The sequence below is a fragment of the Lampetra planeri genome, chromosome 4 (assembly GCF_965212315.1).
Source record: "Lampetra planeri chromosome 4, kcLamPlan1.2.h2, whole genome shotgun sequence".
Taxonomy (NCBI): domain Eukaryota; kingdom Metazoa; phylum Chordata; class Hyperoartia; order Petromyzontiformes; family Petromyzontidae; genus Lampetra; species Lampetra planeri.
In genome coordinates, this window is record NC_136110.1 from 21,483,622 (window position 1) to 21,506,872 (window position 23,251).

Below are 23,251 nucleotides of genomic sequence, written 5' to 3' on the forward strand. Positions count from 1 at the left end.
ATTATTTTTTCACGCTATTATTGGACAACGCTAAGGTGTGTTGTTCATGCGTGGCCCTCCGATAAATCCTTTACCACCCCTGGGAAACGGTTCCCCGCCACTGATTTCAAGGAAGATACAACACCCACTCACCGCTGTCAGATGTGTCGTCACTAGATTATGAGTTCTGCCCTCGGATGTCAATTACAATGATAATGATTTGCTTTTTGACATATTGCCCAATACACCGGGATGTCTCATTGCTTTCCATCTCAAATCAACACATTGAAAAGGCACCCTCAGTGGCACAAATGTACTCAGCACCTGGCCCGCAAATGGGCATTAATCTGCCAGTAGGGGTCGATGATGGCTCTCAATGGAGTAATTGCAATCAATGCTAAAAGCCCTGCCTCTCGCTGTCAATCTTGTAAGCCCCATGAACTGACGTCAATCAATGTCATCGTCGGCCTTGCTCAGAAGCTGTCAGTCAAGTATTGCTCCCCCGCCCATAGTTGTCAATCCATATTCAAGGTTTTTAAGGTATTAGATCGCGGAAATTTAAATATCGTTCATTGTTAAATTTGAATCACAGTTCCTATGATTACTGTTGTTACATTGTTTTTATAGCTTTATTTTGGTGATTTCGAAAACATGGTCAAGCCATTATGAGATCTCTTTTACCAGTGGCAAAATATAGTAGTAGGTTTTGTACCAGTTTAAAAGGGTAAAAACCTACTACTATGGTTAAGCCATGTTTCTTGCGGAAGTGCGGAGTTGGCCTGATAACTTTAATCGAAATTGTCTTATGGTTGTTATTGTTTGACTTGCATCACACTGGGATTTTTGCACACAGCGTTGTAATACGGTGTTTTTTTTTCTGGAAGATTTGCTGGTTTATCCAGGATGTTTCTGTTGCGCGTCGTCGCTTTAAGATGTTCTCTGTTCATATTTTGTTTTGTTGTGGCTCACAGGGCTATACCTAATAAATTAAACTTGAAAACCCGCCACCACACGACAGCCAATTCGGTAAGGTTTGTCACGTAAAAAAACCGTACCAATTAGTCACTGCTTCAGCACGACAGTGTGTTGGAGAGTGAACCCACGACGTTTACACTTCGAGAACGATGTTTCGCTGGTGGTCGTTGTGGGTTTACTCTCCAATACAACCGGTGTACTGAAGTAGTAACTAATTGGCACTTTTATTTCCGTGACAAACTTTACTAATTAGAATACCTGTCAACCCCTTATCAGTGCCTATCTTTTTACAGACCAGTTCAGATCTTATTGGTCACCCCGTGCCCTTATAAATCTCAACGTTCATCCTACAAAGTCCCATCAGAAGGGAGAAACACAAACAAATAGACATTTTTTGCCCGTATCGAAACGGCTTCACGCCGTGTGAACCTGAAAACTCAATTTCCCTGTACAAGAATACGGGCTAAACCGTATTAAGTTGACAGATCTCACCCCCCATTTATAATGAACAATATTGGTCGAGAAATCCCTACTTTCACTTAACGTGTTAATATAAAATAGCTGTCGTTATTATCGGTCCTGCCTGCTGTCAATCAAAGCCTCAAGACCCCGCCCACCGGCTGTCAATCAAAGCCTCAAGACCCCGCCCACCGGCTGTCAATCAAAGCCTTAAGACCCCGCCCACCGGCTGTCGATACAACCCGCGAGCCCCGCCCCTCCCGCTTGCTTCGCTGAAACCCGGAAGAGAATTTTTTTTATTAAACCCACAGAGTTCTTCACTGCAGTGGCACTGAGTTTAATCCGCTTCTATCTCTGTCCACAAACTCTCGTAAAACTAACGCAACAACATACACGGCCACCAACAGGGGCATCACTCGCTTAACCCCCTCGGGCTCTCTTTTTTAAATGTGGCTGCCGATCTCGTTCGAAGGCGACACCGGGTGCCCGGCGCGCGCGCCGCCGGCTTAGGTGGCCCCTGAGCGGCAGCGGATCCAGGCGAGGCCGGGCTCGCGGTGTTTGACTAGGCCGCGAGGGGTCGTGGTTGCAAGTCCAGTTCCGAACCGCTGCGGGTCTGTTCAATGACCCCCTAGGGCTGGCCCGGCCAATGTCGCCTCTTCTCTGACCCCCTTCGTCGACGGCTGTGAGGGCTGCGAGCGACGGAGAAAGTTTGCGTTGCACGCGTGGACACGTGGCACGCGTAGAGAATGCCAGGTAAGTGTGGTGTGTGTATGTGTGTGTTGTGGATTCAAGGCGTGCATTAAAGTACTTATAAATGTTGCAGATGCTGCGTTTACTCTGTGTATGAGACACTTCATTGCAGTTGCTCAGGGATGTGGAGTGAACGCCACTTAAGTCACCGATTTATTTTAATCTGTAGTTTTTTTCTCCATCAATTTACGTGGTACAACAACGTGTGTGTGTGTATATAAGATATTCATAATTTCTTCGCTGGATAAACTGATCCCCGCCAGGCGAATGTGGAATTGTCACCCCCCCCACTGCCTCGCTCGAGTCCGTCACGCCTAACGCCCGGTTTGAGATGCGTAACGCCTCGAGTCTGAGCATCGGCATTTTAGCGTTTTAAGGTTTATATTTGTTAATTTTGTGGTGTTTAATACGCGGCATGGCATCGGTGTGTGTGTATATACGACACTTGATAATCTCCGCCCTCGGAATGAGTGCCCCAGCCCACGTTGCTTGGTGGAGCTGAGAGATGCACATCGACTCAGTGTGCCACAACGCCAGCAACTGGAGTGGCTCATGCAGCCAGCTATGGCTACAGGGTTTGGTGGTGCATGTTGTTTATGTCGTTTATTGTGAAATTTCGGTCACAGTTCCTATGATCACTGTTACATTGCTTATGGCTTTATTTTGGTGATTTCGAAAAGTTGTTTGGTTTGGCCATGTTTGTTGTAGTACGGAGTTTGACTGATGGCTTTAATCTAAGTTGTCTTGTGGTTGTTGTTGTTTGACTTGCCATCCCACTGGGATTTTTGCACAGCGTTGGTGTACGGTGCTTTTTTCTGGAAGACTTTGCAGTTTTTCCCTGGATTTTTCTGTTTGCGCATAGTCACTTTAAGATGTTTTCTTGTTCATGTTTTTTGTTTGTTGCGGTTGCACCCGATTCAAGAGCCGAATGGCTCGCAGGGCTATACCTAATAAATGAAACTGAAACTGCACCGTCTGCGAGTTGCGCTTCCCATTGAGAGGCTGGCTACCAAAAATAGAAAAAAAGTGGAACGCGCTTTGCCTCCTCGGCAGCCGATCAAGATGAGCACTGCCCACGGAAGACAATTTTAATAAAAACAATAAATAGGATGCATCAAGGTATGCATTTAATTATACAGTACTACATAATATCTTCACGTGTGGCGATTATTGCAGGTGTAATGTATGGGATTTTGTGTCATTAATTTCAACAGATGCATATTTGTAGTTTTATACATGCTGCTGTGATTTGTTTACATACAGTTACATAAAATGTGCTAAATAGTGTTAGTGTATATCTATCACGTGACATGTTTACCATTCGTGATGGTGTAGCAGTTTTAAGTGACGAACAGTTTTACATGGGAATGGCCAAACGCCCAAATGCAGGACCTTCCTGAATAACAAAAACACATTTGAGACTTGGTGAAGCTTTCATGGATAAAGTGTACGGTTATTACTGCGATAAATCATTTGGCATAGACAGTAAAATGTTGTTTAGATACTATGCACAGATATGCAGATCTTCACAGAGCAAGGAGCCGGCTGTTTTCCAGACTATCTGAGCAGCAGATGAGTGATTCCAATCATATAAACACAGATGAGAGTTTGAGATGGGAGCTGGACTTTCACATGTGGACGAGTGCACTGTGAGTGGGATGTGATGTTAATGGGATATTAACGAGGCCTGGATTGCATTCATGTGTATGCTTTCAGCTTGTGGGGAGCGGTGGTGCAACGGTTAGCCATACGAACCCGGCGACCCTGACGATTATTTGAGTCGGTCCTGGGACTCCTCCCCTAGGTCGACTCAGCCTCAAATGCGTACCTAGTGCGGTGTGTGGTCAACATCGCCCCTGGGGAGACGAAGGCGGTCGTGCGAGGTGCTGGCCACCCACCCCCTCGTGTGCCGTGTCGGCCTTCAGAGGTGCTCCCTCACAGCACTTGCCCCAACAATCTGTTCAGGTTATACGGGGATCTTTGTTTGTAGCAGCTTGTACCGTAAAACTCTATCTGGACCAGCAATCGTTGAATGCACACATGTGTTCACTTTACCAGTAAATAGGACAATGTGTGAATTACACCAATAATTATATTGCAGCTGTAGCTGCAGCAGCACGGAAAGCGTTCATAATGTATCATAATTGCTCCACTGTTGCCCTGTTGGGATTATCATTAATCACGTCTAGCAAACAGTCAGTCCATTCACTGGGGCTTTGAGCACAGGGGGTTGTGGGCCGTGGGAAGAGGTGATTTATTCATCATGCGCTCATTACTGTGCTCATACATTTACGTGTGCTAAGCCCTCCAGCTAATATGGACAGCAGCGGCGCGACATTGCCAGCTTTGTTCTCACGACAGTAACACCTTTGTCATCGTGATTCTCGGGTCAGGATTGCACCCGACTCCTTTAAATAATCCCACGTGAGCGTGTGTTCCGTCTCTTTCTCGGAACGATAGGGTTAAGCGACTTGGAAATTTGTGAACAGTATTTGGCAGGGAAGAGTTGTCGTAGATGCAATCATGATGAATAGCAGGATACGATGGGTTAGGCCACGTGTTGCAGGTCGAAGGAGGGCAGGTTAACGACACGGGCATTGGGGTGGACACCCAACTGTTAGAGTTGACCTTGAGGGACAGGTGTAGAATTTTCAACAGGTATATAAAAGCATGAAAGTGATTCCATGGTCCTGTTGTCGAATCATCGGCATTGTTTGTGATGATTTTTTTTGCTTGGAAAAGATTCCCTAAGGCTCAGGTGTTTTTTTGGACAATCAACATCATGATCGTCCATTGTCTGTCCACGGTTGGTTGAAGGCCTTTCCATGTTTTCACCATCCCTCAGTCCTGCGATGACAGACCATCTCTATTCTGCACATGAACTAAAATCAATGCTTCATCTTCGCGGTTATCTGGCCTTTTGATGTATTATCTCATTTGGCTACCATTCCATTACTCATCTTGCCCATTGATACCTATTATCCCTTCTAAAGGATATATTCTTGCAAGTCTGTGTGATGTGTCCGATTTGTGTTTTTTCCCTGATCCACATGCTCCTCTCTCCCTGTCTCTCAGTGTAAGTCTGGGCTTGTGCCAGTCTTCTCCACGCTTCTTTTAAATTTATTTATGTGTAATCCAATGATCCCATCTTCAGTATTTTAGTGATGGTGAAACGCTAGGGGGCAGCGTTGCAGCTGCAAAGGAATCGTCCTGACATCACGCACCGCTCAATAAGGGAATGCCTTGCATTATTAAGGGGAGATGCACCGCAGCATTAGAATGGAAGGCACAGCCCTGCCAAGGCCGAAAACCCATACACACTCTTTCTGTTCTCCAAAGTGAAAAAAATGGTTCATTTGTAGTGACATCGCGGATGTCACTGTGTAATGCCGGCCCTAGAGAGGCACGATGTTTTGACATCGTGGGCACCACGTAAATGTGGGTGCAGTACCGGCCCTGGAGGGGCTTGGTGAGCGCTGACTGGCAGTGCTGGATGGCACCACGCTCTGCGTGCGGTGCCGACCCGTACAGGATAGGGTGTGAGAGTGCCGGCCATGGGAATGGGGTTACTAAGGGCCATGGCACTCTGGTTGACCCCAAAGGACACGTGACCGGTAAAGTCTACACAGGGTCCCCAAGTGGGGGCTAGGGGTGGTCACATGTCAGGGTCGAGATCCTGCTCGAGGATTCTGGAAGGTGGGCGTGGCTAAGGGCGGAGCTAGCCACGCCACAGAGGATATAAGCCGGGTCCCCGAGCGGGACCGGCTGCTGTTGTTCATCCTGAAGAAATCTACGTTCTACGTCCTACAGAGTCTCCAACACGTGGATCTGGACCCGAGCTGTGGTTCGGTCTGTTAGAGCTAGTTACCGTGTAATTAGTGTAGTTAGCCTGGTGGTTATGTAGCTAGTTACTGTGTAATTAGTGCAGTTAGCCTGGTGGTCCACCACTGTAGGTTGTTATTTGGTTAAGGGGCAGTTACCCCTTTGTGTTGGTATTAATAAATGTGTTGCATCCAAAGAGTACATCTGCTGCTCAGTTGAACTCGCTACACATGCATCCCTTCAAAAAGTACATTGATTTGATTCTGCATGGCACATTTTGTCTTGCCGCTTGTGCCATAACACAGTTAACGAATCTTGTTCTTGCAATTTGGAAGGCTTGCCTGGCTGTGGAAATGCTGAATTTCAGGAGTGTCACCGCACCCATCACTGTTTTTTTTTATTTTGGTGTGTTTACCAGGGTGTGCTTACCGGGTTGTGCAGAATTCAAAACTGCTCATGAAGCAATCTGTAGGAGCAACTGAATATCATTACCCATAATCCACACGACATGGGGTCAGGAGTGGACTCCAATGGAAAAAAACTCCGCAAAGTGGCATCGACCAAACATTCCATTGGTAACCACCGCCCACAGATTGTGATAAGAGCTGTTGGGCTACGTGATGGCAGCTGAGGCCACTGCTCCAATAATCTGTTGTACTGTACTTCTATGCCCTCATTTATTTAGCTCCCCGCCTTCACCAACCAGCACTAACCAACGTGGTGAAGTATGGTCAAATAATCCCCTCCCCCATCCACACACTCCTCATCTGACAGTGGATTGACAAAAGTGCTCTAAATTCACATAATTATCTTGAGTCAAACACGCCACCATAACATGTAATTGGTCGTGTTGTTATGTAACTGATAAAGCTGTAAACTAAAGATTATTAACTCCATTGAATTTATCTGACGTCCAGTTTGCCGCCCTTGATTTATGTGGTTGTTGCCAACACAAGTGACACTTAGTCAACCGTGAATCGTGTTTGCAATTCCATTTTTAATATCAGCGATGGAATTAGTCCCATAATTTACAATTATTTACAGCGGCCTGGGGAACACTGTCCATCTATCCAGGCGTGTCTGGGAGGACTGATGAATAGATGCTATTACCCTGCTACCATTGGCTTTGCAGTATTTGATTTTCAGTTGCATTCTGCTGCAGACTAGTGTTGTTTTGATTGCAATTTTTTCGCAAATTCATTTGTCAGATCCATTGCGTTTATTAACAGTTTGAACACTTTCTGGTAAAACATATTTTTTTTTATTAAAGGTCATCAATGAGCTGCAGTATAGACAAATGCGTACACTGTCACCATTCCTTTATCTAGGGCGTATCTCAATTCAGCCAAAGGTCGAAATTCCACATTACTATGGTGGGGGCAAGGCACGACATAAGACAACCACTTGATCTTCCTATAATGTGTTGCATACCTACCATCTGGCGCCTTGGAGGCGAGGGTTGGTGAACGATGTAGATTTGTGAAAATACTAAACTTGCTGGGTTATGAAGTGTTCAGGGAGGTGGCTGTATGGCAAATGGATTATTTCATCCATCTGTGCAGCCCTTTGAATGTTGTCCTTGTCATATATGCCAAACACTCATCATGGATTTGACCAAAAGTCGCACTGCAGGACCCTCCTGAAAGAGTCTGGAGACTCAGTTTAGTCTTTTTTCATGAATACAAATCGTTATATTTTTTCAGCAATAATGGGAGCTGATCTCCCGACCGATATTTCATATCACGACTTCTTGATTGTGAGTCATACAGCAACAGACGTGTTCCCAATTCTCACTGCTCAAGCGTGTGAGAGATAGAGACGCACAGGCAGCAAGGACAAGGCCGTTCTAGACTACGTGAGCAGCACAGGAGCAACAGCAGCATCCCATTGGAGGCTGCAACGGTGGATGGAGTTAACGCGATTATCCGTGGCTGGATTATCCCAGACACGCCTGTGTATATAAGCGAACATTAAATTACGTGTTTAATAGGCTACCCACTGATGCCAATGTTTGGCAAAGCTCGCGTTTTAGTTTTTTTCCCCGAGCTCTGTTATGCCAGATAATCAAGAGTTGACTGTAATATATTGCTCACGAAAGGGGAGCGTAGGAGTCCGTGTAGGAGGGAGCTGAGGCCGTGAAAGATTTTAAGGACGATGAATGAGATTTTTATCGCCGTCTCTTCGTAATAAAAATTCCGCTTTTGTTTACATCCTTGATGTGCCTTGGCTTTGGTTCATGCATAATGAATCGGTGCCTGCGGAATAGCGAGCGTTGACTTGTTCCTTTGCGCGCGTGCGAGCCTGAACCCCACCAGGTGTCCTGTGTGCGGCAAACGGTACAGCAAGTAGGTCGCTGATCATATCGCACCGACTTGGGACTGTTTTATATATATATGTCCACCTCGGGTTTGTAGGTTTTCTCTGGGTCGATGCACATCGTTCCAGGGTAGCAGGACTCGAGTGCAAAAAAAAACTGACCACTAAATTTAGGCTTTATTTCCTGAATGAGTCAAGGATTTAGATGATCACGATACGTACGTAATTACATCGCAGCGACACTAGCCTGTGCGGAATCCTTACCTCGCCATCCTCACTGCCCCCCCTTCTTGTGCAGTGTAACTGGAAAAATCGCCGCATATTAAAACAATTAACTAGCGAGTAGCCCAATGCCTCAACAGCCAGACGTAGCATTACATCATCCTTGAGGGAGCGCCTGCCCGCGCGCCTGCGCCCCGATATCGGCGCATGTCGTCTGTGCTGCATTGCTGTGCCGCTGTGAAAAAAAGATCCTATGCCCGTTTTTTTGTCGTGGTTGTTTGTTGCTCTGAGTTTATATTTCACCTTGGATGTGTGTGTGTGTGTCTGTCTGTCTGTCTGCGAGACAGAGTGGCTCCTTGTGGCATAAAATTCAGGAAATATGCATTAGATAATGGAATGACAATGCTGCTCACGGTTGTGATGAGTACCATTATAGCCGAGTTGGCAGTGACATTGACAATGTTGTGAACCACAGCGTGAACACACGGGGCAGCCTTGTTGTGTCACGGGCAGCGCAAGTGCTTGCGTGTCTGTGCGCGAGAGCCCCCCCTCCCCCCGGCTGTGCGTGTGCGCGTGCCTACGTATATGTGCAAGGCTTACGCACGCACAGATTGGCGTTTACGTCTGCACACACATGCGCACGTGCGTTCACTGGCACGCGCGCAAGCGCGTGCGAGTGCTCATCCTAATCCATTTCTCGGTCCCTGCTACCGCCACGCTCTCCCTCGCTCCTCCTCCCTCCCTCCAACCCTCGCTCCGCGACCGCTGTGCTCGCTCTCGTTCGTTCATTCCGTCCGGTGGTCCGTCCGCCACTCAGCCGGTTGGCCGGTCAGGTGGCAGTTCGGTCGGTGGTCTGGTCGGTGGGCCGGTAGGGCTGTAACACGCCTGCCTGCCCCGGTGTCCGCCCGGCATGCGGTTGTGCCATTGGCGCGGGGAGGGATGCAGTCTCTGCTCTGTTCGTCCGTGCCGTGCAGTGCCTCCGAGGTGCAGGCGTGCGGGAGCGAAGGAGCTGCCCTCCTACTAGGTGCGTCGCGCACCCGTACGCGCTCAGGGAAAAACTTTATTGTGAATCCGTGCCGCTTTTGTTTTGTGTTTTTAATTAAGCTTGCCTGCCTCCATCTGCTGGAATCTCCCGTTCTAGTCCAGTCGAGTTTGTTGTCCAACCACGGAACGCGGCTATCGCTCTCAGGCATGTTTTTGAGTGGTTACCACGTGTTGTTTGGCGTGATTGTCCGACGTTTCGCTCCGCTTGCCGGAGTAATGAGTTTCCAGCACGTGCAGCGAAACGTCCGACATGGTGCCAAGCGACAACCTGATGAAAACACATCGAGACTTGATACCGCTCAACCGTGAAAACCCACACACGGAGGATGCGTGCTGTTTTACATATGTAATCGTTTTAATGAAAGAGTGTGTGTTGCCTGTGTGTTGTGCTAACGCAGGGAGGGTCTTTGGTGTTGTTTGTAAGAGCGGGTGGTTGGTGTGCCAGGTCATCTTGGCACAATCGAGTCGGATCAAGTAGGAGCGCTTGAGCCATGAGATGCTGCTCGATTTCCCTTTGGCAGCCCCCTAACATCTTGGCTGGAACTGGGAAAAATATTACTTGGTGCTTGCAGATAGGAGCGCTTCTTCTGTGCTTATTGTGCCTTCGTACAAGCACAGAGGGGGCCATGGTGGTGAGATGTTAACTATCTCGCCTGGTATGCAGGAGGTCGTGGGTTTGATCATGACCCTAAAAACTGTATATTTTTAGTTTGCATTGTCTCTCTTTCTGTGGTAGCATGGATTTTTCTCCAGGTCCTCTGGTTTTTCCCTCTGCATTTCGAATCGTCATGCGTTTACAGTATTTTGATGCTATAAATCTCCACGTGATAAGCCACTTTGTTGAGTTATCATCTGTGGCCAGGTCGCTTCTGAATAACAGCTTAGTAGGTTTTACCTGGTAAAATGAAAAATAAAGTTGAATAGTTTTTTTAATCATGGAACCTCCTTTGCCAGTACCAAAATATGAGAATAGGTTTTCCCCTTTTTTCTGGCAACAAAACAGCTGTGTTAAGATGTTAAAACACCAAACTGAAACCTTTTACAAGGAATCATGTCTGCATTAACCACAATACTTGTGTTAGTATGCCTTTTGGCGTCCTTTGGTCTAACACCATTTGAGTCGAGGCTCAAAAGAAAGCTGTCTCTGGTATGGACCAATCAGTTTCAAAGACAATGTATTTATTATGAGAGTATGCTTTTTGTTTGCATTCTGACCACAAGTATTGTGCTTAATGCAGACATGATTCCTTGTAAAAGGTTTTAGTTTGGTGTTTTAACATCTTAACACCTGTTTTGTTGCCAGATACAATGGGAAAACCTATTCTCAGTTTTTTAATTGTCATCTTTCTTTTGGTCAAACTGCTGCAGGGTAATGTTAGGTTTGCATATGAAGATGCTAAGAGATTGGTTTGCCCACACGCACAGTTGTAAATGGACCTGGGGTAAGACAGGATGCTGTGGATACTGTGATCCTCCGGAGCTATTGACTTGCACACTCTGCATGTTTAATGCAAGCTCTTGGTAAATGTTTATCCAGGCCATGTTAATTTCCTCTTCAATTGAAGTGTGTTTATTTCTGCTCTGTATTTCTAGTGCACGCCTTTATATGTATACATTTTGTATTAATTGTGTGTCCGTGTTGCAAATGTTTATTTCACACGTGGTTAGTATTACTTGTAATCATTTATTTTTTAAAGCAGCGTTTCTGTCAATTGATTATCTCTCGTAAAAGGACTCGGGAATTTTTCTCCACTGGCTCTCAAGGTTGCCAGCACTGATGAGCGCTACCCAAAGCTCATTTGAGGGTTGGAGTGGATTTATTTACTGCTGAGGTTAACACGGATTTTCATTTTCACATTTTTAACAGGTCTGGCATTTTATTTGTAGAATTGCTCAGCAATTACACCCATTTTTGTGCATGGCTGTTTATGCAAAAAAGGTTGCAAACTGAACATTAAAAACGCGTACAATTTATGACAACTCAAACACACGAGGTCGTGAAGAATGTAACATAATATTTGATGTGAAATTGAATTAAACTAAACTCGAAACATCACTGCTGTAAAGAGAATGTGTTTGAGGCTCACTTATTAACCTGGCTTAGCTCAGTTAGTTTCTTTTCGGGATCACATACACCTGTAATCCAGGCTGGGTGGCTTGCCACATATGTGGGTTACTCCCAAACTTGCTCGGTTCCTTTAATGGTGATCAGAAGATGGCAGCACAGCAAGAAGGCTCATGCACTCATCTGCGTGGACCTTTTGGTGTTGTTACTTCCTTGAGTGGGATGAGTTTATCTCTGCTTGCTGTAGTTTTGCTCCCACAGGAAAAACAGTGATTAAAATGGTTTGGATTAAAGTCCCAATTTTGACCCTCCCTGGAAAAAAAAGTCTTGAGAGCCGATGAAGCTTTCATGGATCAATCAATGATTTTAAAAAAATGTCTGTTATTAAACCAGGTAGGCCTGAATTAATCTTAATAAAAAAAATTCAGGACGGTCCTACTTTGGATATTTGACCTTTTCCATTTTGTGAGTATTGCCTTGTGGGAGGAAACCAGAGCAGCCAGAGAGAGCCCGTGTATTTGAGGAGGCAACAACAACTCAAAGATCCACACAAACATATTCAGAAATCCCCTGCTGTACTGCCATCTCATGGCCACCTCGCAGCCCAAGGTTACAAAACCGGTGTATTTCCAAGTAGCTGCTCATCCAACCGGGCTCGGCAGAGCTTAGCTACCCCCTAGACCTGATGAGATCGGGTCCATTCGGGGTGATTTGGTCACAGGGAACACAATATAGCTGTGACGTGAATATTTAATGGGGTTTGGCTTCACTAACCTGGCTTAACCCCGTCCGCCCGCCATCAATACCGATAATTTTGATTTGGTCTGGCCGAGCCGTTGCGAGCACATGCCCCAATAACCACGGGGGTTGGCGCCGCTGCCGAGAGAGGCTGCTGGTCACGCCGGTAAATGCATTAGTATTGTCAGCTGTCCCAGCCGGTTAGGCAAAATGTGACTGCCTTCCTGGGCACGCTTGCCCGAATGGACGGAAAAAACAGTGCCTGGTTCTCATCCAAGTGTTTGCACTTGGAATAATTGGGGGAATGGAAAAGTGTAATTCTCACAGTGGGAGTGTAAGCAGAGCCAGTGAATAAAGCCTGGCTTTGTGATGACCAACGTATTAACTAATGCATTCCCAAAAAAAAAGCTACATTTTACGTAAGCTTCTCCGGGCCAAGAAATATTTTCTTTCTCCCCAAGGCCACGAATTATGATGTGCATGTGGAAAAGTACTGCCTATCAGGGTGGCTCCCTGACAAGCTTCACATTAACCTCGTCCGTATGTAACAATAACAACAAGAATAATGGTACGTCATTTGTAAGTCCACTGTTGAGTGAAGGCCTGCCTGTGATGTGTCAGTCGTGGGGGTTTGTGTGACTATGCTTGATCAGTCTGGTCAGTGCAGCTTCATGAAGGAGGTGCCCTGGCCTGGTTCGGATGTCAGTTGCTGGGAATTGAATTCGGGTCGGCAGGTTTGTAGTGTAGTATCACTTCTTTACCCCCTCGTGTTTTTTTCATGTGCCTTTAATTTCTAGTTTCTAGTCTGACATCAGAGCTTCTTGACTGATCTTACATGTGCACAATGCACAGCGCACGTTAATATTTAAAAAGCTAAGCTCCCGAATGTAGCTGTATCATCACAAACTATCCTGGTTAATTTGTTATAGCTGGTAGAATATTAGAACCTTTTGAGAAAAAATGTGTACACAACACCAAGCACATGTAAATACTTCTGAAAGTCAAACTTTGGTGACAAGTGTTGTTAGCCAGCGCCTATTAAGACGAGCACCATGCAGAAAGTGATAATGTGGCTAACATCGCACGTGCCTTGTCGCCTTTGTCTCTCCGCCGTGGATGCCGACCGCGATGCACCAGATTGGGAATTTTAGGCTGAGTTAACGCCGAGGAAGCCGAGGCCAAGATGAGACTTCGCCACCGGTGCTGCGAATGGGCAGTGAACCTGAGCCCTAGGTTTATAGGAGAGTGGTGTATTAATCTGACCACTTACACCAGCACTCTTTCTCCGCGCGTGCACAAGGAAACACACGTACACATTAAGGGTATTGTGATGCACAGAATAAGCGATTTAATTAAAAAAAATTCCCAAAGAAATAAGTAGTACGCCGAATTGCATTGTAATGATCGGCGAGTTTTCTTTCTATCGTATGAAATAGGTTTTCACGAATCAATTATTTGATTAAATCGTTACCTTGAAGCATAACAGTTCATGGAGGGCAGTGGTTAGCACATTGCTCTGTGAATCCACTTACATGAGTCGTGGGGAGGCCTTCATCCAGCAGTGGATTTTAACAAAGGATGTTAAGTATTGTGTTTACACGTGTGCGCACAGTACATCATGTGCACATTTATCACGTCTTCAGAACGAGACACGTAACAGTTGCATTCACAGAATGTTCGACTTATTTTAGAACCTTGTTCTATAACAATTGTGAGCAATACTTGTATTACACGATCGGGTTATGGCTACATTGGGCTGACTGTATTGAACAAGGTACCCGTGACATGTGAAATTTTTCACCCCCGCCTCACTCATTGTCTGGTTGTGAAACACTCGTGACTCAACCCCCACATCAATAGTTCCCCGTCGATTCCTCATTTCAAAACCACTGCAGCCTTCCGACGTGAACGGTAGCATCCGATGTTATTACCTCTCCTCACGATGAAAGTTAAAAGCCCTAAAACAAAACAAAAAACCCATGCCCTGCAGCAGGCCTTGACAGGCAGCAGCAGCAGCAGCGACAGCAGCGACAGCCATCAACAATTCAATTCGCGGGGGCCAGCGATTGGATTTGCGATAGGGGTCATCCATTTAGTCCGTACGCATGGAGGGAGGAGGGGAGGTTAACCCAAATGCGTACGCTTGCGTATGGGGGGTCTACTGACAATGTACGCATAGCAAACAGGGGGGGCGGGGGGGGTGAAGCCTCGATTATAATTTGTCTACATTGGCCTTCAAACGAGTTAGATCGTCCGGCGGTGGACTATCTGTTTGCTTAGACACGTTAATATTATTAATCCTTGATCGTTTCTGCGTGGATTAAATATCGGCCGCTCTATTGGATTCTGGGGGCGGGGTGCATCAGGTGAACGTACGCAATTGGGGGGGTGGGGGGGTGTAAAAGTCCGCGTGCATACAGGGAAGGGGAGAGGGGTCAAGTTTTGACGGATTTTTGTGTACGTACTAAATGGATGGCCCCATACGGGGAAATGCGGTGGGATCAAGCAGTGATTTCACCACATTAGATTCGCCCCCTTCATCGTTTCTTGTCGTGTTCCGTCACGGTACTGTAATGTGACGTGGAAAATTACATCCTCCTCCATGGTCTATCCACTGCTTGATGAAGTCCTCCCTCATGCCGTGGCAATGACTTGCTTTGCTTTGGGATGCTCCAATCCATCGCGCCCCTGTGTGTGAATTGTTGTCGTCGCTCCGATGCCACCGTGGTCGTAACTTTTGGGCGTGTTTTTTCTCCTTTTCTTTGGCCGCTATTTAATCAGCAGCCTCGTTGATCGGCGGTCACCCCCCTCGCAGTGACGTCCTCCTCAAGCCTGCTGACTCGACGGTCAATGTGACGTCTCTGATTTATGCTTGTTCCCTGATGCACATGCTCATCTTCCTGTCTATAAAAAATTAAATTCGTAGCATTCGTGTCTTTTGAAAATTAGTTTTATTTGTCCGGATATTGAATGAGCCATTCACGTACCCGAGTTCTGCTACTCATGAATTGGATTGACTCAGATTTAATTGGCAGTCACAGAAACCATGCGCCGCTTTCACTTCCTGCTCTTATCCAATCGGCATAAAATGTCCGATTGGCATCAAAATACGGGAGCCACCGTGCACGCGCCCCGCTCATTCATCCACCCGTCTCTGCGCTTTGCCGAAAAAGCACCGAGGCTCCCATTCGATCAGCCTTGCCCCGAGCGCTTGCGGTGTTGGAGGCAGGGAGCGGTGCCATCAAATCGGGGGTAAAACGCAACGCGGGGCCGCGGTTTAGAAAAGTGGAGGCCAAAATGCAGCGCGAGTTACAAAACGGACTGTCGTGGTTTGCAGTTGTCGCGTTTAGCTGCGTTTAGAAAAGCCACTGTAGTATTTATGGAATGCGTGAATGAGAGGACAAGAATATCTGGGAATGGGAAAACCTATAATGTAATTGAATGAATGGCTTCATCTCTGGATTTAGGGTACTGAGTGAGTGAGAGTGAGTTTGGGTGTCCATTTTGCAATGGAGACCTGGATGTGAAAAAAATAGAAATAATGTCAACGTGCCAGGAAAACTGGTCATGGGTGTGGTTTACACGGGGTACTTCTCCTGTTGTGGTTCATGGCGAACAATTCACGTGGTTCAGTTCATTTGGTTGACATTGTATTCGCATTACGTGGAGTTGCTCACGTGGAATGCTATCCCCCAGGGACATGCGTCGTGGTTCACGTTTTGCAGTTAACTCTCCAGAATGTGGTGCGGTTCGTGTAGCGCAGTTCACACAGTGTGGTTCATGTAAGGAGGTTCATGTAACAAGGTTCGTGTAGTGAGGTTCACACAGTGCGGTTCATGTAACGAGGTTCATGTAACGAGGTTCGTGTAGTGAGGTGTACATGGTGCGGTTCGTGGAGTGCGGTTCTTGTCACGTGGTTCACACTTTGCGGTTCCTGTAGCGTGGTTCAGGCAGCCCCGCCATCGTGGCGCATGATGAATGGATTGGTTGGGAGCGTGATGGGTCCGTCAAGGGCACCGCGGAGCCGGCCGCTGACCTTGCGCTCACGGCAAGACGCACAAACTGCATGGGCAGCTCCCTGAGCCAGATCAAGGGGAACATCTTCGCCGGATGTGCAGTCGCCCTCGAATACATTAAACATGCGTGTACATGCGTGTGTGCGCCCGAGGAGAGCGGTGGCGCAGCGGTTAGCGCGCCACGCTACGAACCCGGCGACCCGAGTTCGATTCCCGCTGGTGGCCATCACCAGTGACGATTATCTGAACCGTTCCTGCACCCCTCTTAGGTCGACTCAGCCTCAAATGAGTACCCGGTGCGATTTGTAAGCATTGCCACGAGGGAGATGGCGGTGGCCGGGCATGGTGCTGTATGCCCACCCCTAATGTGCTGTGCCGGCCTTCATAGGTGCTTGCAAATAGCACTAGGCCCAAAAGTTTGTTAAGGCTATACGGGGGGGATCTTGGTATTTGTACGCCCATGTGCAGCAGTTTTGTGTGTCACATTTGTTGTCGTGGTTCACGCTGCGTTAGAAACCTCGCAACCTGAATTAGATTCCCGGCCACGGCCAAATCTCGGTGGCAAAAATATCAACTCGTCCCTTGGTTGACGCAGCCTTCAGGGTGGTACCTGGTGCGTTGCGTTAACATCAGTGTGACATCGAGTGGCGCTGGCCGTAGCACCCAGGTGCTCGTTAACAGTGCTTGCCTCATCCGCATATGCATACCTGTCAACCCACACGGTTTACACCGTATTCTTGTGCAGGGAAATTGAGTTTTCAAGTCCATACGGCATATGGCCGTTTCAATACGGGCAAAAGTAAAAAAAACAATTGTCTGTTTGTGTTTCTCCCTCGTGATGTGACTTTGTAGGATGAACTTTGAGATTTATAAGGGCACGGGGTGACCAATGTAGTCTGTAATAAGGGAGGCACTGATAAGGGGTTTTCAGGTTTGCACATGTAGTGACATATGACGTCACTACTGTATCGGGTCTGTATACACATGACGTCACTGCTATGTTGGGTCTGTACATACATGACGTCACTGCTATGTTGGGTCTGTACACGTGACGTCACTGCTATGTTGGGTCTGTACACGTGACGTCACTGCCTGTTGTGTGCCACGGGTTGTGTCAAGCCGTGGCGCTCCGAGTGACCACGGCTGGGCACGTGACCGGATCCAGGAGGGGGCCAGGGGCCCTGGGGGACCCTGGGGGGGTCACCTGGTCGGGGAAGTGGAGCCTTCTCGTGGGTTCGAGAAGGTGGGCGTGGCCAGGGTGTGGCCGGCCACGCCAGGGGCGCTTATAAGCGGGCTCAGCGCAGAGAGCTGGGCTGTTGGTGCCCGGGATGAAGCCGTCTCATGAAGACTCTGAAGAGAGAAGCCTCCAGTCACCGTGGCCAAGCAGAAGCCCTCCTGGCTTGGCCACGCCAAGTGGTACCCGAGCGTTAGTGAGAGTGGGACGGTGGTCACCACCTTATGTGTAGGGTGTGTTGCAGTTGTGTTGCAGAGTGTAAGCGCCTCTATCGAACCATTGCACATATGTAAGCTATATATGTCTCATCTGTTTCAAACACTGGTGGTTCAAACACTGGTGGTTCAAACACTGGTGGTTCAAACACTGGTGGTTCAAACACTGGTGGTTCAAACACTGGTGGTTCAAACACTGGTGGTTCAAACACTGGTGTTATGCCGGCAGTATGATTTTGATTCCCAGGCATATTCAACATTCGTGGCGAGCAGCATTTGAACCTGTGCGAGTATTATCTGAACCTGGCCTGGATTGTCTTCCCATAGGTCTACTCGGCCTTACAGGTCTACCTGCTGTATAGCGAAGCATTGAATATGCTCGCCATGCACGCGTCAACTTGTGTGTGCAAGACATTTTATTTCTTGTGTCCAATGTTGTATGTCGTTGTTTCACACAGAACCCCATTCACCACAGTGGCAAAAGAGTATATATTGTTGGAATAGCACCACGAACTTGAATCGTGATAATTCACCGAATCACAAGGGAACGGACACTCGCCACTTGCCTGGGTGAACATTTCAACTGTGCAGGGCCAATGCAGCCAGGTTTGGTTCTGGCCGTATCCCCGCCCCCTTGTTTGTGACACGCTAGCTTGAATAGGTGCTATATGACTTCTGCGGCTAAGCAGGGGATCTTTGTGTGTGTGTGTGCGAGATGGAGGGGGCTTGGGGGGGGGGGGCTCTGATTGCTGCCTTTCAATTGGTTGTTCCAAACTTACCCGGGTTTGTCCCATGACATCCATTGATGAAGCCATTACCTCTGCACCCGCAGCTCCCCCGCCGTCTGTCCCTGTGACCTGCCATCGGCGAGTTGAATTTTAATTCCATAAGCACTGCCCGCGGAGCCCGCTTATGGATTCGTGTCTGCGTGGGCGACAAATTGACATCGATTTCGTTTTCCAGCGGCCGAGGTCGTTCACCGCAAAAGTCGACGGGAGTCGTTTGTTTTGATCGGAAATTAGGCCAATTTATTCCTGCGCCGGCTCCAGCAGGCACGGGCGATGTTTTTTTGTTGTTGTTCGACTGAAAATGCAGCTCTCCTCGTGCCCGACCGGCGTTGCGGCGGCGCTGCTTCGACAAGGAGATGATAGATTACTCCTAATTGACAATTAGCGGCGCGCGTGTGCGCGGGGCGCGTGCATTGGTGCTTTCCGTGGACGGGGCCGTCGGAGCGACCGGTTGGCGCTGGATTGCGGGGCTCGTAGTGCCGCAGGCTTCCCGGAGGGCGCCGGCCTCAATGTCACCGCGCCTGGAGTCGCGTGCACTGCGAGTCCACTCATGTTCCCAGCGCAGATGGGACACGGGCCTGCGGGTGGGTGGAGTTGGCTGCAGCCTAGACACAGCCTGGCTGGTCGCGCCGGGCCTCAATTGGTCCTTGGTAATGGTGCGAGCGAGGAGGGGAGCGGAAGTGTCATGGGTTAGCGCACTGCGTTATGTACGTGGCGACCCGAGTTTGATTCTCATCCGTGGCTAAAATGACAGGCGACTCGCCTAACCGGTCCTGGGCCTCCCCTAGATTGACTCGGATTCCTCCAGTATAAATAAATATTCTGATTCCGGCTCGGTGTTAAATGATGGTGCAGTGTGTGAACATCAGCACTGATTAGACGAAGACGGCCAGGCGTAAGCTGGCCACCCCCACGCCCCAGCCCCCCACCCCCTTGTGTGCTCTACCGGCATTCATAGGTGCTCGCCTCTAACACGTGTCCCCCAACAGTCTGTTCAAGGTAACATGGGGGATGTTTGTCTCTGTCTGCAGGGGTGTGTGGGTGTTTCGGGGCGTTTCGCCCGCGCTACAAGGTCCTTGTGGACAGCATCTACCCTATAAACCCACAGGTAAGAGGTCATCATCATCATCATCCATGGGTCATCAGTCATTGGTGAGAGACCTGAAGTCAATATTAATCATGATCATCAATCGCCGTCGTCTCTCTAAATACAGGTAGTCCCAGAGTTACGATGGCCCGACTTACGATATTTCGATCTTACGATGGCGATAGCGATACGACAAAATTGCCATCAACAACCTAACATCGTTCAAGTATGCAGGCGACGGACAGAATCTTGGGGAGTACAGTACAATATGATACGTTACGATACGTTCAATACATGTTTGATACGTAGCTTTAGCGATTTCATTTTAGGGTTACCACGATACGATACGCATGTTAAAAGTGTTTATAGCAGATAGGATTGGTTCCTGAAAAAACTTTCTATTAAATTGCAGTTCATGTAGGTAGGCTAAGAATTTACCTTGTTTTTTTTACTTTACATTTTACTGTGCAGTACAGTATTGTAATTAATAAATGCATACAGTGTATAGTTTATACAATACGGTACTGTAAATTTCACTTTTGCTAAATTATCACCATTCTTTAAGACTCCAGGGTAGGCTGGGCCATCTTCGACTTACGATATTTTCGACTTACGATGGGGTCGTCGTAACGCATCTCCATCGTAAGTAGAGGACTGCCAGAGCTTGAACACAATTGTTGTATCTGTTTTCCCAGCACTCGGAATGACGTTCAAACTACTTACAACGACCCAGATTATTTGAATCCTCTGTTTATCCTTTAATTTCAAATTACCACGTACAGATTATTGTAAATTCGTGCTTAAGTCTGTGTTATAATTCCATAACTCGCACAAATTATTTTCTGGTTATTTGTCGAAATTTCACTTGATTTATTTTTAAATAAACTCGTTAGTGCCTGGAAAATATCATTATATTTATATTGTGTAGGTTAGTCATGTAGGAGGTGGTACCTAGGACCTCCAAGCAGAACGAAATTCACTGCAGTTATGCATGCATACCTTGATGAAGACATCCGAAATGAAAATTGGAAACATGGAAATTCTCAATTCCGTTTTTGCGCGTGATGGCACCAATTTGTTCAGGATCTAAATGCCAATGTCGAGCTCTGCTGGCCATGACGAGAGTGCTTCAGGGGGAGAGTTCGTGTAGATTTGCTGTTCCTCCTCCGTTGAAGGTGTGCAGACTGCAGTGGTGTACGATACGCTGCATAGTTTGAGTTGCATGGCCACACTGGCTTATCTTGCATTTTCATTTGATCAATAATTGTCAAATGATAGATTTGGATTTAAAATTACGCTGCGATGCGAGTACATCCAAACAAATCTGCATGACGATTTGTGAAATCTGGTAGATGAACATCACACGACGATTCACACTTCCCTGTCTCCCAGTGGCCACACTCTCCGCGTGTTTAGTGACGACCAGAATCGACGCTCGCAACAACAACAACAACACTAAGTGTCAGTGACGTCACCACGGAACTTGTGCCTAACTCGTTGCACTGTGAGGGCACGGTGCACCTAGCTAGGTGATTAGCACAGTTGGCTACATACAGTGCGATAGAAGTTCAACATACATATATACATGCGTTGACGCTCGCTCACGCACGCACGAACGGTGACGTGCGCGCGTGTCGTGTGCAGGATGGCCTGGTGAAGCCGAGCATGGAGAGGCTGACGTTCTACGCCGTGTCGGCGCCCGAGAAGCTGGACCGCATCGGCTCGTACCTGTCTGCCAGGCTCAGCCGCGACGTGGCCCGGCGACGACACGAGTGAGTGCTCGCGCGCGAGGGGCACGTGGCCAATCGCTTGCCGGTGGGTGGCACTTGAGCAGCGGGGCCCATCCTCTCTCCCCGTGTGTGCGGGTGACATTGGCCTCCCGGTGGCTCGTCTGTCTTTGGCGACAGGGCGATTGATAAACATGCAGGCTTGTTGCAGACGTATCGATTCGTTGATTAAAATGGATTGTTACCAGGGCGGCAGCTCGCCCACCCCCCCCCCCCTGCTGTCCTTCCCACCCTGACCCCGCGGACACCTCTGCCTTGACCTCGCACTCACCTCCAACGGTGTTCTCGGTGTTCTCGCCAGGTATGTCGTCATCTCCATGGAGGCCCTCGACAAGCTGCTCATGGCGTGCCACTCGCAGTGCATCAATCACTTTGTGGAGAGCTTCCTCAAGATGGTGCAGAAGCTCCTCGAGTCCAACGAGCCACAGCTGCAGATCCTGGGAACCAACTCGGTATGATGCCAACCCTGCCCTGTGACGTGCGAGGTGGGCAGGGTGGTTGTGAGCTGAGGACTGAGCCTGAGACAGTGCGAGCTCTCGGTGCGATTGATGTATGTGTGTACGTTGAACTTCTTTCGCACCGTACGTAGCCAACCACGCTAATCGGATTGATGCTCGGAAGCTAAGCGGAGTTCATTGCATGGCAGTGACAACTGTTATCTTCATTTGCATCAGAGCTCAAATGGAATTCAAATGCTGTACCAAAATTATCTGGGAGCAATGTTGAGACCATTGTCTCGCGACATTCGAGAACTCTGGTCAACCACGGTGGGCTGTCCAGATGTAGGATATCAACTCGTGGGCTCCGCCCCTCTGACCCAGGACCACCCGGCCACTTCGCTCGGTGCCATTTAGATCCGCGAAACTTCTCGCATGGTTAACGGTGGACACGCAAACCCAATACCAACAACTATTAATTCGTGGAAACGCACATCTCCCAATACATTAAATTTCCCATCCTGCGATCAATATCTATTAATTTCGTATATAGTGTCGTTTATTTATTTAAATTGATCGTGGCCCTTAACTAAATATAAAACGATTAATTTAGAGACGTAAGTGGTGTCTGTTTATAGCTGGAAGCTCGGCTATTAGGAGGTCGTTTATCTGATTTTCTGAAATCAGTTTTAATGCTCATGCTGCAGCCGATTAAGTCTAACAGTATGATGTGTTTAATGTTTTATTCGTGACCCCAATTTTATTTCAAACAAAAATTATTATATCATACATATGTAGTGAGTCCAATTGAGCAGCGGACGTTATCTTGGGAGCAACACTATTTATTACGCAACTTCAACACAACACAGCAACAACCTACGCTCGGGTCTCGAATGTCCCATCTCGCCACGCTGCGGCAGAACTAGACACGGTTCGCTATCACGGCCCGGGACCACAAGCTGGGCCCCGGACCACGTGGCTAGAGGCTTCCTCTCCCCGACGTGGATCTTCATCACCAGCCACACACAAAACCCCGAGCCCCTCACGGGGCCCCCGTTATATCGGCCTGGGCTGGGGCTGGCTCCGTCATTCGCCATTCTCTCTTCCGGCCGCTATGGGCAGGAATTCCACACAACTCCCCCTCTGCCCCACCCCCCCCCCCCTCTGTCTATTTAAGGCCTCGACACAGAGACGTTGTCTTTCTGTGTGCCTTTGTGTGTGTTTGTCTCTGTCTCTGTGTGAGTCTCTCTGCTTGTGTGTCTCCGTGTCTACGTTTTGTCTCTCTCTGAAATTTAGCATTCTCTGGAAAAACGTCAT

The 23,251-nt window shown here is 47.9% G+C and overlaps 1 protein-coding gene across 1 annotated transcript in view; it reads left to right on the top strand.

Moving 5' to 3' along the window:
* The first annotated feature begins 1,652 nt into the window (after positions 1-1,652).
* Positions 1,653-23,251, top strand: part of LOC144717836 (protein EFR3 homolog B-like) — a 60,933-nt gene continuing 39,334 nt past the window's right edge. Inside the window, exons 1-4 of the mRNA XM_078593530.1 lie at positions 1,653-2,166; positions 19,655-19,731; positions 21,355-21,482; positions 21,799-21,949. Coding sequence (XP_078449656.1) covers positions 2,160-2,166; positions 19,655-19,731; positions 21,355-21,482; positions 21,799-21,949 — 363 coding nt within the window. The 5' untranslated portion in view covers positions 1,653-2,159. The remainder of the gene's footprint in view (positions 2,167-19,654; positions 19,732-21,354; positions 21,483-21,798; positions 21,950-23,251) is intronic.